The 14,037-nt window shown below is 39.2% G+C and overlaps 1 protein-coding gene across 1 annotated transcript in view; it reads left to right on the forward strand.

The window, feature by feature from the left end:
• Positions 1-13,208, forward strand: part of GTF2A1 (general transcription factor IIA, 1, 19/37kDa) — a 70,089-nt gene extending 56,881 nt beyond the window's left edge. Inside the window, exons 8-9 of the mRNA XM_006864752.1 lie at positions 918-1,007; positions 12,973-13,208. Of these exons, the coding sequence (XP_006864814.1) occupies positions 918-1,007; positions 12,973-13,080 (198 nt within the window). The 3' untranslated portion in view covers positions 13,081-13,208. The remainder of the gene's footprint in view (positions 1-917; positions 1,008-12,972) is intronic.
• Positions 13,209-14,037: the final 829 nt, after the last annotated feature.

Consider the following 14,037-nt stretch of genomic DNA (forward strand, 5'->3'; position numbering starts at 1 on the left):
CTGTGGTACATACACACAATGGAGTACTATGCTACCTTGAAAAATATCAAGGAAGCTGCATGCCACTTCCTAACATGTATGAACCTTAAGGACATTATGTTGAGTGAAATTAGTCAGTCACAAAAGGAAAAATACTGCATAGGACCACTAATATAAAAGACTAAGAAAAAGAACCCATACTAATCCACTAAAGTGGATTCTTAGCTGGTTGCTAGGATGTAGGGGGGGTAGGGTTAGGGGTGGGAGGGGAAGTGGAGCACAGGGCAGGGAATAGACACAGGATAATTTGGGTATTGGGGAGGGGGGCAGTATATAAGTAGGGAGAGGGGAATGGAAGAACAAAGCAGATGGGAGAACAATTAGGTATGAATGGGCTAAATGGGACAGGTAAAAAATGATGTAGGCACAGCTTTAGAAAACAGGGCTCTGGGATACAGAAACTGAGACATGGTTGGAATGGGGAAAAGGGGGGAATAAGAAAAATAAAAAAGATACAAGCCAGACTGCTGGCCTGTTTTCTAGCCCTTTTCTCCCCTGTCTATTATATAACACAATTATCTCATCACACCATCATACTTGCTCAGGTCTGCTTCTAGGCATCTGAAGTTGTTACTGCAGATAATGCTTTTGAGTCTTTAAAAATGAAGAAAATAAAGTTGAATCTTTTTTTAGACTTAAAAGTTAGATAGCTTAACCATTTTTATCACTGTATTTAGTTTCTTGCTGGGATTTTACTAGTGTTGCCTAACTCTTAAGTCATAAATTTAATGTTCATGGTTCATATATTTACATTTGGTACTTTGTTCTCAAGAAACAACCAGGCAAGTCACCATGTATGCTTTTTAATAGAATGTTAGGGACTTTTGGTATTAATATATGAGATATGAATAAATAAGCTTTTCTTTTTTATTTGTTAGGAGCCCCTCAATAGTGAAGATGATGTGAGTGATGAGGAAGGACAGGAACTCTTTGATACAGAAAATGTTGTTGTATGCCAATATGATAAGGTAAGCATTTCATCATTAGATTATACTAGCATGATTTCAGTTGTAATTTCTTCCTAAACCATCCTTGCTGCTTTGTTTACACATGTGGACACACTGATTGATGCCTCCTTCATTCATTGTAAACAGTGTGAATGAAAACATTGTTAGCATTTTAGTAGATTATTAAAATAATGAGGAAAATTAATGCTTATAACTGTGCATGCTATGTTATGAATGAAATTGTAGGCAGTGGTATGTATATATTTTCCAGTTTATACTATGCTGCTCAACTTGTCAACTTGGATCATTGTAAACAGCCATTTGGGGTTTACTATTGGACATTAATGGAGTCCTGGTGTGGCACTGTGGATTAATGTGCTGAACTTAGGTTGTTTTGAACCACAAGGTCCGTGGTTCAAGCTCACCAGTTACTCCTCAGAACCCTATAAAGGGTCGCGCCAGGTCAGAACCTACTCGATGGCACTTAAGAACAACAACAGCAACATTGGACAATAACAGTTAACTCAGTGGGAGAACCCTGTTTTCCATTTACCCTTGACTATCTCAAATCTAAGAGTCCCTGGATAGTGCAGATTATTAATCCATTTCAGCTGCTAACCAAAAGAGTAGAAGTTTTATTCCATCCAGAGATGCCTAAAAAGAAAAGCTTGTGGAGCAGGTATGAGAGATAATTTTAATTTTGGACATGTTCAATTATGTCTTAAAAATTCTAAACATTCATCTTGTTACATATAATGTCCTGGTGTGGCACTGTGGGTTAATGCACTAGACTGCAATGTCTGTTGGAACTGCAAAGTTGGCAGTTCATGATCACCAGATGCCCTTGGAAACACTATATAGGGTAGCTATGAATCGGAACCAATTTTTGAAGTACTTCACAAAAAAAAACAAACGATGTGTATAGTGCATTTATAGACCAGGACTGTAAGACATCAACATCATAAGACCACTTAATTTAAGAGTCTCTGTACTTCTTATTGTTTAAACACTGTGTTCTGTATTAAGAAGTAAGGGAAATTTTAGGGATGTTAAAATATGTATATAAAGACAGTGATTTTAGAGCAACAGCATGAGAGTGGTTTTAAAATATGTGGTTTTTTTTTTTTTTTTTTTTTAATCCTAAATGGCAGCGCTAGGATCAATAAGTAGAAATTATAAGGGAGGCAGATTTCAGTTAAGGAGTTAAGTTGGAAAGACAGGATAGCTATTCCAGAAAGAAATAACTTAGTTTGAAATTATTTGACCATTCTCACCCACTCCTACCACCTACTCTTCTAACCATATTCAAGCAGATACTGAAATCATCACGTTTTCTAGCACTTTACCATAAATAAGTTTTACCATGATAGATGTGTAGTGGTGGTTCAGGAGTTGGCTCATCTCAGGATTACCTTAGACACAAAAGAATGAAACATTGCTGCCTGGTCCTGGACCAGCTTCATTATTGTTGGTATGTTCAAATCTATTTGTATGTTGTAACCATCGTGTCACCCCATTTCACTGAAGGCTTCCTAGTTTTCTTGGTCCTTTACTTTATTATTTTCGAGCACTTGTTGTTAAGTGCCATCGAGTCGGTACCAACTCACAGCCTTGCCTAAATATGTCCAAAGTAAGCAAGATAATGCCTCACCAATCTTGCTTCTTAGGAGCATTCTGGTTGTATTTCTTTTAAGACTGTTTATTCTTTTGGCAGTCCACCCTATATTTAATATTTGCCAACACCACAGTTACAGTGTATTGATATTTTTCTCTCTTTTACTTTGTGATGTTTCTGAATCTTGGTGTGGCACTGCAGGTTAGAGAACTGCAAAGTTGGCTCGAATTGCAGGATTGGCGATTCCAGCTCACTCGCCGCTCCTTGGAAACCCCGACAGAGTTGCTTATGATTTGGATCTGACTTGACGACACTTAATAACAACGTTTGCATACATATGAGGCAATGGAAAACACCATGCTTGGGTCAGACACATTTAGTCATCAAGATGACGCCCTTACTTTTGTCCTCTTATAAAAGAAATCTTTTCCAGTAGATTTTCCTAATGTCATTTGATTTCTTAAGTTTGGTTTCCATGAGTCCTTCAATTGACCACTGTGATTTCTTCTCCACTTATGATGATATTTATTGGTCTAGTTATGAGGATTTCTGTTTTCATATTTAGGTGTAACCACATTAAAAGCTCTATAGTCTTTGACCTTTGTTAGTTTCATAAGTGCTTTAAGTTACTTTCATTTTTGGCAAGCCAGGTTGTTTCATCTATGTGTCAAAATTTATTTATAACTCTTCCGTCATTCCTGATACTAAGTATGGTATAGCTATACTGAAAAGTATAGGCTAGCTTTTCAGATTATTTATTCAGTGTACAGGTTGAGTAAGTGAGGTGAAAGAGTACAACCCTGCTGCACATCTTTTTCAATTTTGAACCATGCAGTATCCACTTGTTTTGTTCAAATACTTCCTCTAGTTCTGCATGATCGTAATTATTTTAGTTTTCTAAAAATATATTCTTTGCAACTATCACACAGTCTGAATGTCTTTGAACAGTCATTAAACACAGATAAACAGCTTTCTGGTAGTCTCTGCTTTCAGTCAAGATCCATCTGATATCAGCAATGATACATTTGTTCCTCATCCTCATTTTAATCAAACTTTAATTATCTTCAGGAGAATTTTGCTAGCATGATAAAATTAATGATATTATTCAATAATTTCCACATTCTATTTGATCGCCTTTGTTTAGATTGGGCTTGAGTGTGGAGCTCTATTAGTTCAATGACCAGCTCTTCCAAATTTCTTGACATAGATGAGTAAGCTCTGCCAAGCAATGTATTGGTTTATTGAAACATATCTCAATTGCTAATTCTGTCCATTATTTGAGCCTTTGTTTTTGTTTTCTTTCAATGCTTGCATTGTATCTTGAATTTTTCCTTTGATGTCCAGCTATTCTTGTTCATATTCTGTCTCCAGAAATGATTGGACTTTGGTCAGAACTTTTGGTGTACCGTAGCTGTCTATATTTTTTCCATCTTTTTTTGGCGCTTCCCTGCATGGTACAATTTTTTTTCTCTTAGGAACCCCTCTGTATTGCACCTCAAGGTTTGAATTTTCTGTTCATTGCTTTCAGAATGAGAAATGCCTATCATGTTCTTCCCTTTTGGTTTTCTAACTCCGGATCTTTGAATATGTCATCATAATATTTTACTTTGCATACTCAAACCACACTTTGAAGTCTTTTTTTCAGCTCTTTCATCATCTTCACTTCATCATTTCTTCTGTTCATTTTAGCTGTTTTGCACTTAAGAGCAAGTTTTGGAGTTTCTTCTGACATCATTTTGTCTTTTTAATGATCCTTCAGTTTCTTCTCACAGTTCTTCTTGTTTTCAGCTATTAGTGTTCTGTGCATTAAATCTATTCTTGAGATGGTCTCTAAATTCAGGTGGGATTTTATTCAAGGCCATTCTTTGGCCTTTGTTGACTTGTTTTGGTTTACTTCATTCATGTTCAGGTTCAACTTGCACATGAGGAATTGACAACCTGTCCCACTGTTGGCACCTTGCTTTGTTTTGACTTAAGATAGTGAGCTATTCAACCATCTTCTCTTTCCAAAAATATAGTTGATTTGTTTTTTGTTTAGTATATCCTATGAGGTCCGTGGGTAGAATCATCAGTAATGTTGTTGAAAAAGCCCTATGGACCACAACTGGAAGCTTAGACCATGGAGTTCTAAGAATTGGCTCTTAAGAAATATTTTCATCTAGTAAGCAATTTCTGTATCATTATATAAAATATCTGGGAGGTTAGACCTTGGAGTTCAGACAAGTGGAGTCCTGGTGTAGAGCTATGGGATAAGCTCTGGACAAGGTTAGTGGTTCAAATCCACCAGCTGCTCCTCAGAAACCCTATATGCAGGGTCACTATGAATTTTGATAGTACTTAATAATACCAAATTTGAAACATCAGTTTGGTGAAAGTATATTGGATCAGAACTTGAGAATCTCTTTGTCATTAACTGACATTGGTCAAATCATTCACTCTTTGTGGAGTGTAATTTCTTTTCTTTGTAAATGAAAGTCTCAATTAGCTTTCATTTTGAGAGGTCCTTTTAGGCCACAGAAAAGAGAGAATCATGGTGGTCTTCAGCAGAAGTGGAGCTTGAACTGGTCATTGGACAATGAGTAGGAAATTAACTGAGAAAAGAAAGAACATTTACTTGATTGAGATTTATAGCCCTTCCTGTTAAATTAATGGAACTGCAAACAACTAATCCAAATTGAACACAAGGGCGTGAGTGCTCAAAACCTGGCCAAATTTGAATGACTTGTGTATAAACATTGTTTTTGAAATCTTCTGCTGGGAGTATCTGGACAGCAGGCATTCCTGAAGAAATATTTATTGCATACTTGCCACAAACATAAAATTCCATGTTTGATCTGTGTCTTAGGCTGGAATCTCTAGAGAAGCAAACTTTACATACATACATACACACACACACACACACACACACATACATACATACATACATACATACATAATTGTTGTTATATGCCGTCTAGTCTGTTCTGACCCATAGCATCCCTGTATAGGGTTTCTGGGGAGCGCTTGGTGTGCTTGAACTGCTGACTTTGCAGTTCAGCGACTTCTCAGTCCAGTGTGACACCAGAACTAACTCCATATACATACACATCTATGTATTGTTGTTAGGTGCTGTTGAGTCGGTTCCAACCCATAGCGATCCTGTATAGGATTTTTAAGGAGTGGCTGGTGGGTTTGAACCACCAAACTGGTGGTCCACACCAATTTTGCAGTCCCATACTTAACCTACAGTGCCACGCCAGGATTCTTCACAAACATACACTTGGCAGAGTTCCAAATTTAGGTCAGACTGATTTCATGGACTGTGGCTAATGATTTGGCTGGCTGGTCAGGGACTTAGAAGAAACGTGATTGGAAAATTGGTGACAAGGAAGTGCGAAGAAGAAGTATGCAGGTGGTTGTTAAGTGCCATCGGGTTAGTTCCGACCCATAGCGACCCTACATAGGGTTTCCGAGGAGCGACTGGTGAGCTTGAATTGCTGACCTTGCAGTTCAAATGGCATTTCACTTTGGGGCATTAACCCACAGCACCACACCAGGACTCTTTAAATGAATCTCTTTAAATGGATCAAAAAGTGTTTCGTGAGAGCATGCACCAAACGATTACCTCAGAGGAGGATTTTAACAATTAAGTGGACATGATAGCAGGCATGCAGGTCTGGAAGTAAGAAGGCAGGCTGCTGATGGCCACCAGGATTGGCAGGTATTAGAGCAGATCAGTGGCTCATGTCAAAAGTACTGGAGGTCAGAGGACAAGCCAGATGCAAGATCTAGACCCAGCAGGAAAGTGAACAGATACAGAGTTAATTACATTGTGTGGTGTGGCACTATAGGATAAGCACTGGACTGCTTACAGCAAGGTCAGTGATTCAAACCCTCTACCTGCTCCTTGGAAACCAGAGTCACTACGAGTCAGAACCAACTTGATGGCACTTAACAGCAACAAGTCTCATTATGGGGATAACTGCATCTCAGATGCCAAACCACTGAGAATCCTGGCCTGTTCAAGTTGACACAGAATCTTAAAAATCATAGTCTCCCTTTGTCAACTTGGCACCTGTACATATCTCCTTGTAAACCATATACATGATCTCTAAATAATGACAATTATGAAAGCATATTTACGCCTAACATGATACGGCTGAAACACATACAGCCAAAATTGCACTGGTCCCATTTACTATATATTTCACAAATGAACAAAGCAAAAAAATTTGATGCACATAAAATGAAGTGTATTCATAATAAATACAGCCCGTATTTTGGAAACTGGTCATGTGACTGTAGCTGGTATTTAGAACTACCACTACCCGTTATGTATTCCCTTTGCCCTTAGCAAAGTAAATGGCCCCAAAGCCCATGGTCTCCAGTCCTGACAGTACCTTCCCTCTCCCAGTCTACGCCTATAGCTGAGGAACAGGGAGTTCATGCTTGAATTACAGATGTTCTCCACAATATGCAGATAACATTTGAAATAGAAAGCAGCCGCATTACAGCCACTTTCTGGGACTTGCATGAAGGCCAAGGACAGTGGTGAAGGGAAATCTCCTCCTAATAGGAAGAACTTAGAGCAGTACACCTCTGGTGTTCGTTTTGCTTAGAAGGAGAGTAGTTATTTGCGAAGGATGGCTGGGCTTTGCTCCAATATCCTAAGGGTCTGTGCTTTGAATCACCAATAAGGGTTTACAAAGACTCCAAATTGTACCTCTGACACTGTCACCATTGGTTTAGTGGATCATATGATCCAAGCGACAAAGCGGCTTGCAGACTAGCCTGAACCTGTTGCAGAGCCTCTCTTGGTTTGGGCTGTACTCAGAATTAGCAGCTTTTGTGAGTCACTTGATGAGTAGAATGGAGTACCTCACCCACATGAGGGCTATGTTGTCTCTAAAATCTAGAGGCCCACCAGGCAGGGGCTCTTTTTCAGTTGTGGGAGGGGCCAAATGCTGTAACTTATTCTTCACTTTAATAGGAATATCTTGATATGCTGCACACCACTGAACCCCTAGATATTTCACTGAGATGGAAAGTGCCTGTATTTTTGTAGGGTTAATTTCCCACCTTGTATCACATAGAGAAGGGTTCTGGTGTGGCGCTGTAGAATAGGAACCACAAGGTCAGTGGTTTAAACACCCTGCAGTGACTTGCTGGAAATGCTAGACAGGGTCACTGTGAATCAGAATTGACTCAGTGGCACTTAGCATCAACAGCACTCAGATGTTTCACCAGTAAACTCTAGGGCTATCGGTCCTTCTTCTTCACTAAGTCCAAACAGCATAATGTCATTAGCATAATGGACTAGTGCGATGTCTTGTGGCAGGGAAAGATGATCAAGGTCCCCGTGGACTAAATTATGAGATAATGTTGGAGCATTGATGTATCTCTGAGATGAGAACAGTAAAAAGTGTATTGTTGGCCTTGCCAGCTGATGGCAAACTGCTTCTGCTGGAATTGAGAAAAAGGCACTGGCTAGATTACTAACTGCCTACCAGATACCAGGAGTTGTTTTAATTTGCTCGAGCAATGAAGCATCTGGAACAGCAGTTGCAATTGGAGTCACCACTTGATTAAGTTAACATTTATTTACTCTCGTCCAAGATCAAAGTGTTTTTTGTGCACAGGCTAGATAGGTGAGTTAATGGGGATATGGTGGAAATCCCCACCCCTGTGTCTTTCAAGGCCTTCCTTGACTATAGCACTAATCTCTGCATTCCCTCCAGCAATGCGCTATTACTTTTGGTTTACTATTTTCCTAGGTAGAGGTAGTTGTAGTGGTTTTCCCTTGATAGACCTTATTCCAACATTTCAGGGATCCAGTGTGGGGTTCTGCCAGTTGCTGAGTATGTCTATTTCAATTATACATTCTGAAACTGGGGAAATCTCCTATAAGATGAGTTCAGGGACCCACTGGTCCCACAGTGAGATGAACCTTAGCTAAGATTCCATTAATAACTTGACTTCATATGCCCCCCACTCTGACTGGTAGGCTTCAGTAATATTTTGGGCCTCCTGTAATTATTGTCAATTCAGAGCCAGTGTCCAGTAATTTCCAAAAAGTGATTATTCCTTTTCCCCAGTGAACAGTCATTCTTATAAAAGGCTGGTGATCCCTTTGGAAAAGGCTGGGAGAAAGACTGGCAGGGTAGTGGGGTCCTTTCTCAATGGGTCCTGGCCACCCGTCACTCAAGGGATTGGCTCAAGTCTGGGAATTTAAGAGGCTGTGACTCTCTATTCTCAAGATTCAAGTTAAACCTCCATTCACTTGACCCAAAATTCTTATTGTACAGTTAGTTGTTACTGTTAAGTGCCGTTGAGTCAATTTCGACCCATAGTGACCCTATATAGGGTTTCCATGGAGTAGTTGGTGAGCTTGTAGGGGTTAAGTATATATAAATAGAAATAAATACATAGCGCTGGTTTTGCTTTCTTAGAGAACCCAGCCTAAGACAACTAGTTATTAGACAGTCCCTAGAAATGAAGTATAGATGGGAAACCTAGATGGTTTTGGTTCTTTACACACACATATATAAAAGAGAAGTTTATATCAAGGAAATGGTTCACGATTGTAGTGATGGGAGAGTCCCAATATTAGCCCAGGTGAACCAAGATCGGTGAGTGGCTCCGAAAGTCAGGAATTCCACGTCGAATGTAGAGCAGTATTCCAGCTCTGGAGTAGGGGCAGCAGCAGGGTGAAAGTCGACTAAGGTCTGGGCAGGCATGCTGCAGACCCGGCAGTGCAGAGCACACAGGCCGTCTGATGGGTGTCTAGATTTCTGTGCACACTCAGTGGGCAGGTCCAGCAGACACACACACAACAGAGCAGGCCACTGCCTCAGGTTCAAAGAACCACAGGTTGGAAGATGACCCAGATTTGAGATCCAGACTTAGTGGGAAAGAGTACAAGACTTGCCTACGTGTCCCTTATATTGGGAGCAGGCCACACTCCCAAGGAAATATCCTTTGAGTTAACTATCACCTGCTTAACAACTGGGAATGTTGGCTCAGTCAGGTTAACATAGAACCTAACTATCACAGTAGTCAACACCGTAAGTCCACAGGATTAACACTATTTTGATTATTACTTTGATTCTGCCTTCCTTACGATAACCACACCCACCTTGCTTTGTTGATTAATGTTGCCACTTGCTTTATACCACCGCAGGTCCAGACAGTCCCATTGTTGTTGTTAAGTGCAGTTGAGTCAGTTCCAACTCATAGCAACCCTGTAGAAGGTTTCTGAGGAGCAGCTGTGGGGTTTGAACTGTCAACCTTGTGGTTCGAAGTCCAGTGCTGATCCTACACTGCTAGGTGTCTTAATTCAATTAGGGGAGTTCCCACTATTAAATCTGGCTTACATAAAATAGCAATCACAACAATCTTCAAAGAAACTGGGGGTCCCTTTACGGATTCGTTCCTTAACATTTGTGGTGAAAGGTGTCTTTATGGGTTTGTCCTGATAAATCTATAACATGCCAATTTCCTTTGGATTCCTTCCTCTAAAGAATACCAAGGCAGGTGTGGTACTTCAACTTGATGTATTGTAGGCTACATGCTTCAACGAACCAACCAAATAATCTCTCAAGCTGAAACACTGGATAATCTGTGCTTGGTGGGCCCATTTCAATAAACTCACACGGATCCAGTGTATCTATCCTACACACATTCTTCAGGTTTCTGTTTATACATATTAGAAAAGTCAAATATTTATTTTTGAGTATAGCATACGTCTTCCTGGGTCACAAATAAGACTAGAAGCAACAATTGGTGGAGGTATTTTCTGAAAACATTCAGAAATGTCTTGCAAGACATATCTACCTTAGGGGATGCCTCAGACACGGTTGTGTTAACGTCTTCAATTGTGGGCACAGGGCATGATGGTTTTAGTGATGATGGATCCAGACAGAGATGATGTAATCTCTTCAAATGGGAGTGTTGGTGCTGTAGACAATAGTTGTTGTTAAGTGCTAATGAGTCGGTTCCAACCCATAGCGACCCTGTATAGGGTTTCTGAGGAGTGGCTGGTGAGCTTGAACCACCAACCCTGTGGTCCAGTGTTTTATCCCACCAGGACTCCGTTGGCAATAGTGAGTCAATGGAATTTACGTTTTCTATGTCCCCAGCATCCTGATTATGTGTCCATATCTCCATCCTATGTTTCAGTATTCCATTTTTCTACAGTCAGTGCCCTCACTGTAACATTAGACACGGCTCCAGTTGAAGTTGTTCCTCAACTACTCTACACTAAGACTCTGGGTTTGGTTTTTGGCAGTATCAACTGTGCTACTACAAGAAACAGGGCTTATTTCAGGGCAGAAGTGTAAACTTTGAGATGCTTGAGCTGTGACTCCTCAGCCCTAAACTTAATCTCTTTCCTTTATGACTTGCTCTATTGTAAGTAAGATGAACCAGCCAGCTTCACTGTACTTCTCAACCTGACAAAATTGCAGAAAAGTACTATACATACAATCACCCAGAGCCTCACGTCTCTCCGATATGTGATGTATTGGTTGTGATATTTTGTGTATTAATACTGCCATTTCATGTCATGGATTAGTAGTACCCTCTTTACTAGTGAAGGCAGAGTAATTGATGTCTTTAAAATTAGTTAGACTGGAGACCAATTTAGAAAACACATCTTTGTGGTGGTGTTTTTCTAGACCCACTCTGGTACCAAGTATCTTAGGCTGGGTTCTCTCTAAAGAAGTAAAAACAGGATTGGCAAGTAATAGAGAGGCAGTCCACAGAACCAGAGGTCAGAGGGTAAGCCACATGAAAGATGCAGACCTGCAGTAAAGCAAACACACTTTGCTTGAGTGTGTCTACTTTATTGGAAGCAGGCCACACCCCCAAATAAACATCCTGTCAGTTGTTTGTTCTGCTCACAGCAGAAGTCATTGTAGAGTTAATTGCACTGTTTTAGACCTCATTAGAAAGATAATGATACCTCAACTGCCAGACCATTGAGAATTTCCAGGCCCAGTCAAGTTGGCACAAAATCTTAACTATCACAATCTTTGAGCACTATTTTTTTGGTAAAATAAATCAGTCTATAATTGTATAGGATTTCTGGTGTGGTGTTATAGGATAAGGACTGGACTCCTAACCACAAGTTTGGCCGTTCAAGTCCACCAGTTGCTCCCCAGAAAACCTGTACAATGGTCCCTGTGAGTTGGAACCAACTTGATGGCACTTAAAACAACAGAAGTAATATAAGAAATTTCACTGAGAATGCCATTAGGAATTTAGATCTGGGGAAGAGTAATTGTAGCTGGTAATTTTTAGGGCAAACTGAAAGTTGTTTTTTTTTGCTTGTTTGTTTTTTTGAGCTAGGCCTTAAAAATGAGGATTGAATTTGTTAAAATGGGAACAAGGGGGTAACACCTCTTTGGATTGAATTATAGGTTTTAAAGTTGGTGATTGTTAAGGGTTGTCGAGTTTTTTCCGACTCAGTGATCCTGTGTAGGGTTTTTGAAACTTTACATATTTGTGAGAGCAGAAAGCCTCTTCTTTCTCCTTTTAAGGGTGGTGGTGGATGTTAAATGCCCTTGAGTCGGCTCCGACCCATAGTGACCCTGCACAGGGTTTCCTAGGAGTGGCTGGTGAGCCTAAGCCGCCAACCTTGCATTTCAAACGGCTCTGCAGTCTGACGCATCAACCCACAGCGCCACAAGGGTGGTGGAGGTAGAAAACAAGGTTGGAAAGGTGAGATATTGTTACTAGGTCATTCAGAAATAAAAATGGTCCAACAGAAATGATTGGGTTAAAAAAACACTCTTCATAGTCATGCTTATAAGGTGAATGGTAGGATATCAGGTTGTTGATAAAGTGACTGGAAGATTATTTGTAGTCTTTGAGAAATCAGTTCCCAGGTCATCTTAAGGCAACTAAAGTGGAATAGGGAGAAAATAATTAGTGATGGCAATTACTGATAATAATACAAATATGTGGAAGTTGTGATGCTGACAGTTATATACGGAAAAAGGAAGATAATGGTTGTAAACACGATGCCAATATTGAAAAGAGGTAGTAGTGTCCTGGCGGTCAGTAAATAAAAGGGAAGGAAGAAAGATGTAACTGGAAGTACTCATTGACATAAAAGGAATTCTTGAACAAAAGACAGACAGTGATCTGGAAGCATCAGGAAGAATCAGTTTAAATGTTTACAGACTAAAATTTCTTGTGACAAAGGGACATGTATATGCAAACCTGGTAGAGAAGATGTTTTGCAGAGAATTGCCAATAACTTTTAAGTTGCTCAAGAACTGTAGAATATTATTAATTGTGCAGAAGGGTCAGTTTTTTGTTGTTTGTTTTCTCTGTCCTGATTGTTATCTTTTACATTGAATTAACTTTTTGGTGTTTTTGTTTATTTAGATACACAGAAGTAAAAACAAGTGGAAATTTCATCTCAAGGATGGCATTATGAATCTTAATGGAAGAGATTGTATATTTTCTAAAGCCATTGGAGATGCGGAATGGTGAAGAGTTGCTTTTTTTTTTTTTTTTTTTTACAAATAAACAACAAAATTTAAAGTGGATAGTTTGAAACTTGGGACATACTTCACCAACCAAAACTTAACTTCTGCATGTCAGAACAGTGCAGTAGAAGCAAAGCTACTGAAACAAAGATAAACTTCAACAACATAGACACTACTTCTAACTGGCAAGCCATGGGACTGTAGCACCTGGGATAGTTGGGAGGGGGAGGGTATGGGGGTTTGTGTGGGAAAACCATAATTGTCAATTTTAAATACAGGTACCTGCCACCGGTAATTAGCATGTAAAGCTTTGTCTATATTCCAGCTTGGGTTAAATCAGAAGAAACTTGTTGAAAGAATTGAAGAAACTTCCCTTTTGATAGATTGAATTGAAACTGCTTATTTGTGTGTGGTTATATTTGGTAAAAATTGCGTGTGAGCTTTTTACAAAAGGGTAAGAATTATGGTGTTGAATTTTAATTCACTTGTATAAGGAAACAATTTAAAGCTCTTCATAATAGGTCTTAAATGTTTTTACTTGCTGTTCTCCCTCAGTAATATACCTCTTCCTTCCCTGCTTTATGAAACATCTATTAAAGACTTAAAGGAAGTAATCAATGATCACATTTAGTTTGGAGACATTTGACCCAGAAACAGATACTTCTTTTAATTAGATTTTCATATATACTCAGTGTAATTTAAAGACTTAAGTCTTTGCCTGAATTGAGTGAAATTAAAATAACAATTTTAATTTCCTCTCTAAGAAACTCTATGTGTTTCTTTTAGTTTTATGCCTTTAAAAGAAGACCCTAATTGGAACCTCAGAAATACAATTTTATTTCACAAAGGTATTTCATGTAGCTGCAATTATATACAGATAAGTAGATGTAGATTTTTCCTGTTAGACTGAAGTATATACTTATTTATGCATTTAATTTTTACACAAAACAAAATTCAGATA

This window comes from Chrysochloris asiatica, unplaced genomic scaffold, assembly GCF_000296735.1.
Source record: "Chrysochloris asiatica unplaced genomic scaffold, ChrAsi1.0 scaffold00070, whole genome shotgun sequence".
Lineage (NCBI taxonomy): Eukaryota > Metazoa > Chordata > Mammalia > Afrosoricida > Chrysochloridae > Chrysochloris > Chrysochloris asiatica.